The sequence below is a fragment of the Mercenaria mercenaria genome, chromosome 5 (assembly GCF_021730395.1).
Source record: "Mercenaria mercenaria strain notata chromosome 5, MADL_Memer_1, whole genome shotgun sequence".
NCBI lineage: Eukaryota > Metazoa > Mollusca > Bivalvia > Venerida > Veneridae > Mercenaria > Mercenaria mercenaria.
The window spans coordinates 37,918,699-37,925,063 of record NC_069365.1 but is presented as its reverse complement, the minus strand read 5'-3'; the positions used below and the strand labels follow the sequence as shown (position 1 = coordinate 37,925,063).

Genomic DNA, 6,365 nt, shown 5'->3' with positions numbered 1-6,365 from the left:
AATGTGTGGGGTTAAAACGTTTTCGACGTATTTAAATTTTTGTCACGTGACACTGTATTCGTTGGTTTACGGAAATCGGCGGAGCCTGGAGAGTTAATTAGGGACTAGCTGGTTATTAAATATTTTATGGTTTTATACCCATTCGTATCTTAACAATATTTGGCCCTCCAAGTCTACCTAACAAGCAAATTTGTTCATTAGACTGTTTTCTACAAATCTACAAAGTTATTTGTTTTCTTTAAACGGTGATTTTGAACAGGATTATAACTTTAACATTCATATAACCACGACAAGTCGATCACAATAGTTGCCACTTGCATGACATCACAACATTGACACTTGAATGACCATCCATATACTCGCCACTAGTATGTCCTTCACAATATTTGCTATTTACATAAACATTCATATACCTACCATTGACATGTCGATACAATAGTCTCTACTTGCATGACCATCGATACACTAACCACTCGTATGTCCATTACAATATTTCTTTCTTGCATGACCATTCATATACTCGTCACTGGCATGTCCATCACAAAAGTCGCTACTTGCATGACCATCGATACACTCACCACTCGTATGTCCATCACAAAAGTCGCTACTTGCATGACTAGCCAATACTCGCCACTGGCATGTCCATCACAATAGTTGCCACTTGCATGACCATCCACATACACGCCACTGGCATGTCCATCACAAAAGTCGCCACTTGCATGACCTGCCCTATACTCGCCACTGGCATGTCCATCACAAAAGTCGCAACTTGCATGACCAGCACTATACCCGCCACTGGTATGTCCATCACAATAGTTGCCATTTGCATGAACATCCACATATTCGCCACTGGCATGTCCATCACAAAAGTCACCACTTGCATGACCATCCCTATACTCGCCACTGGCATGTCCATCACAATAGTTGCCACTTGCATGGCCATCCATATACTCGTCACTGGCATGTCCATCACAAAAGTCGCTACTTGCATGACCAGCCCTATATTCGCCACTGACATATCCATAACAATAGTTGCCACTTGCATGACCATCCACATACTCGCCACTGGCATGTCTATCACAAAAGTCGCCACTTGCATGACCATCCCTATACTCGCCACAGGCATGTCCATCACAAAAGTTGCCACCTCCATGACCATCAATATACTCGCCAGCCACTGGCATGTCCATCACAAAAGCCGCCACTTGCATGACCATCCCTATACTCGCCACTGGCATGTCAACACTAAAGTCACCACTTGCATGACCAGCCCTATACTCGCCACTGGCATGTCCATCATAATAGTTGCCACTTGCATGACCATCCCTATACTCGCCACTGGCATGTCCATCACAAAAGTTGCCACTTGCATGACCATCCACATACTCGGCACTGGCATGTCCATCACAAAAGTCGCCACTTGCATGACCAGCCCTATACTCGCCACTGACATATACATCACAATAGTTGCCACTTGCATGACCATCCACATACTCGCCACTGGCATGTCCATCACAATAGTCGCCACTTGCATGACCAGCCCTATACTCGCCACTGGCATGCCCATCACAATAATCGCCACTTGCATGACCAGCTCTATACCTGCCACTGGCATGTCCATCACAATAGTTGCCACTTGCATGAACATCCACATACTCGACACTGGCATGTCCATCACAAAAGTCGCCACTTGCATGAGGAGCCCTATACTCGCCACTGGCATGTCCATCACAAAAGTCACCACTTGCATGACCATCCACATACTCGCCACTGGCATGTCCATCACAAAAGTCACCACTTGCATGACCAGCCCAATTCTCGCCACTGGCATGTCCATCACAAATGTCACAACTTGCATGACCAGCCCTATACTCGCCACTGGCATGTCCATCACAAAAGTAACCACTTGCCTGACCAGCCCAATACTCGCAACTGGCATGTCCATCACAAAAGTCGCCACTTGCATGACCAGCCCTATATTCGACACTGGCATGTCCGTCACAAACGTCACCACTTGCATGACTAGCCCTATACTCGCCACTGGCATGTCCATCACAAAAGGTGCCACTTGCATGACCATCCACATACTCGCCACTGGCATGTCTATCACAAATGTCGCCACTTGCATGACCAGCCCTATACTCGCCACTGACATATCCATCACAATAGTTGCCATTTGCATGACCATCCACATACTCGCCACTGGCATGTCCATCACAATAGTCGCCACTTGCATGACCAGCCCTATACTCGCCACTGGCATGCCCATCACAATAATCGCCACTTGAATGACCAGCTCTATACCCGCCACTGGCATGTCCATCACAATAGTTGCCACTTGCATGACCAGCCCTATACTCGCCACTGGCATGTCCATCAAAAAAGTTGCCACTTGCATGACCATACACATACTCGTCACTGGCATGTCCATCACAAAAGTCACCACTTGCATGACCAGCCCTAAACTCGCCACTGGCATGTCCATCACAAAAGTCATCACTTGCATGACCAGCCCTATACTCGCCACTGGCATGTCAATCACAAAAGTTGCCACTTGCATGACCAGCCCTATACTCGCCACTGGCATGTCCATCACAAAAGTTGCCACTTGCATGACCATACACATACTCGCCACTGGCATGTCCGTCACAAAAGTCGCCACTTGCATGACCAGCCCTATACTCGCCACTGACATATCCATCACAATAGTTGCCACTTGCATGACCATCCACATACTCGCTACTGGCATGTCCATCACAATAGTCGCAACTTGCATGACCAGCCCTATACTCGCCACTGGCATGCCCATCACAATAATCGCCACTTGCATGACCAGCTCTATACCCGCCACTGGCATGTCTATCACAATAGTTGTCATTTGCATGAACATCCATATACACGCCACTGGCATGTCCATCACAAAAGTCACCACTTGCACGACCAGCCCTATACTCGCCACTGGCATGTCCATAACAATAGTTGCCACTTGCATGGCCATCCATATACTCGTCACTGGTATGTCCATCACAAAAGTTGCTACTTGCATGACCAGCCCTGTAATCGCCACAGGCATGTCCATCACAAAAGTCACCACTTGCATGACCATCCCTATACTTGCAACTAGCATGTCCATCACAATAGTTGCCACTTGCATGGCCATCCATATACTCGTCACTGGTATGTCCATCACAAAAGTCGCCACTAGCATGGCCATCCATATACTCGCCACTGGCATGTCCATCACAATAGTTGCCACTTGCATGACCTGCCCTATACTCGCCACTGGCATGTCCATCACAATAGCTGCAACTTGCAAGACCATTCACATACTCGCCACTGGCATGTCCATCACAATATTTGCCACTTGCATGACCAGCCCTATACTCGCCACAGGCATGTCCATCACAAAAGTCGCCACTTGCATGACCAGCCCTATACTCGCCACTGGCATGTCCATCACAAAAGTTGCCACTTGCATGACCATCCACATACTCGCCACTGGCATGTCTATCACAAAAGTCGCCACTTGCATGACCAGCCCTATACTCGCCACTGACATATCCATCACAATAGTTGCCATTTGCATGACCATCCACATACTCGCCACTGGCATGTCCATCACAATAGTCGCCACTTGCATGACCAGCCCTATACTCGCCACTGGCATGCCCATCACAATAATCGCCACTTGCGTGACCAGCTCTATACCCGCCACTGGCATGTCAATCACAATAGTTGCCACTTGCATGACCAGCCCTATACTCGCCACTGGCATATCCATCAAAAAAGTTGCCACTTGCATGACCATACACATACTCGTCACTGGCATGTCCATCACAAAAGTCACCACTTGCATGACCAGCCCTATACTCGCCACTGGCATGTCCATCACAGAGGTCATCACTTGCATGACCAGACCTATACGCGCCACTGGCATGTCAATCACAAAAGTCGCCACTTGCATGACCAGCCCTATACTCGCCACTGGCATGTCCATCACAAAAGTTGCCACTTGCATGACCATACACATACTCGCCACTGGCATGTCCGTCACAAAAGTCGCCACTTGCATGACCAGCCCTATACTCGCCACTGACATATCCATCACAATAGTTGCCACTTGCATGACCATCCACATACTCGCTACTGGCATGTCCATCACAATAGTCGCAACTTGCATGAACAGCCCTATACTCGCCACTGGCATGTCCATCACAAAAGTCATCACTTGCATGACCAGCCCTATACTCGCCACTGGCATGTCAATCACAAAAGTCGCCACTTGCATGACCAGCCCTATACTCGCCACTGGCATGTCCATCACAAAAGTCGCCAATTGCATGACCAGCCCTATACTCGCCACTGACATATCCATCACAATAGTTGCCACTTGCATGACCATCCACATACTCGCTACTGACATGTCCATCACAATAGTCGCAACTTGCATGACCAGCCCTATACTCGCCACTGGCATGCCCATCACAATAATCGCCACTTGCATGACCAGCTCTATACCCGCCACTCGCATGTCTATCACAATAGTTGTCACTTGCATGAACATCCATATACTCGCCACTGGCATGTCCATCACAAAAGTCACCACTTGCATGACCAGCCCTATACTCGCCACTGGCATGTCCATAACAATAGTTGCCACTTGCATGGCCATCCATATACTCGTCACTGGTATGTCCATCACAAAAGTTGCTACTTGCATGACCAGCCCTATACTCGCCACAGGCATGTCCATCACAAAAGTCACCACTTGCATGACCAGCCCTATACTCGCCACTAGCATGTCCATCACAATAGTTGCCACTTGCATGGCCATCCATATACTCGTCACTGGTATGTCCATCACAAAAGTCGCCACTAGCATGGCCATCCATATACTCGCCACTGGCATGTCCATCACAATAGTTGCCACTTGCATGACCTGCCCTATACTCGCCACTGGCATGTCCATCACAATAGTTGCAACTTGCATGACCATTCACATACTCGCCACTGGCATGTCCATCACAATATTTGCCACTTGCATGAACAGCCCTATACTCGCCACTGGCATGTCCATCACAAAAGTCGCCACTTGCATGACCAGCCCTGTACTCGCCACTGGCATGTCCATCACAATAGTTGCTACTTGCGTGACCAGCCTATACTCGCCACTGGCATATCCATCACAATAGTTGCCACTTGCATGACCTGCCCTATACTCGCCACTGGCATGTCCATCACAAAAGTCGCAACTTGCATGACCAGCACTATACCCGCCACTGGTATGTCCATCACAATAGTTGCCATTTGCATGAACATCCACATATTCGCCACTGGCATGTCCATCACAAAAGTCACCACTTGCATGACCATCCCTATACTCGCCACTGGCATGTCCATCACAATAGTTGCCTCTTGCATGGCCATCCATATACTCGTCACAGGTATGTCCATCACAAATGTCGCTACTTGCATGACCAGCCCTATATTCGCCACTGACATATCCATCACAATAGTTGCCACTTGCATGACCATCCACATACTCGCCACTGGCATGTCTATCACAAAAGTCGCCACTATCATGACCATCCCTATACTCGCCACTGGCATGTCCATCACAAAAGTTGCCACCTGCATGACCATCAATATACTCGCCAGCCACTGGCATGTCCATCACAAAAGCCGCCACTTGCATGACCATCCCTATACTCGCCACTGGCATGTCCATCACTAAAGTCACCACTTGCATGACCAGCCCTATACTCGCCACTGGCATGTCCATCATAATAGTTGCCACTTGCATGACCATCCAAATACTCGCCACTGGCATGTCCATCACAAAAGTTGCCACTTGCATGACCATCCACATACTCGGCACTGGCATGTCCATCACAAAAGTCGCCACTTGCATGACCAGCCCTATACTCGCCACTGACATATACATCACAATAGTTGCCACTTGCATGACCATCCACATACTCGCCACTGGCATGTCCATCACAATAGTCGCCACTTGCATGACCAGCCCTATACTCGCCACTGGCATGCCCATCACAATAATCGCCACTTGCATGACCAGCTCTATACCTGCCACTGGCATGTCCATCACAATAGTTGCCACTTGCATGAACATCCACATACTCGACACTGGCATGTCCATCACAAAAGTCGCCACTTGCATGAGGAGCCCTATACTCGCCACTGGCATGTCCATCACAAAAGTCACCACTTGCATGACCATCCACATACTCGCCACTGGCATGTCCATCACAAAAGTCACCACTTGCATGACCAGCCCTATTCTCGCCACTGGCATGTCCATCACAAATGTCACAACTTGCATGACTAGCCCTATACTCGCCACT

The 6,365-nt window shown here is 48.6% G+C and overlaps 1 protein-coding gene across 1 annotated transcript; it reads right to left on the bottom strand.

The window, feature by feature from the left end:
* Positions 1-512: 512 nt before the first annotated feature.
* Positions 513-1,184, bottom strand: LOC128557297 (shematrin-like protein 1). Its single transcript, XM_053544543.1, has one exon. It carries the CDS (start codon positions 1,182-1,184, stop codon positions 513-515), a length of 672 nt encoding a protein of 223 aa, XP_053400518.1.
* Between the last annotated feature and the right edge of the window lie 5,181 nt (positions 1,185-6,365).

Coding starts and splice junctions, on each gene's coding strand:
- LOC128557297 (XM_053544543.1), bottom strand. CDS start 1,184: ATGCCAGTGGCTGGCGAGTATATTGATGGTCATGGAGGTGGCAACTTT.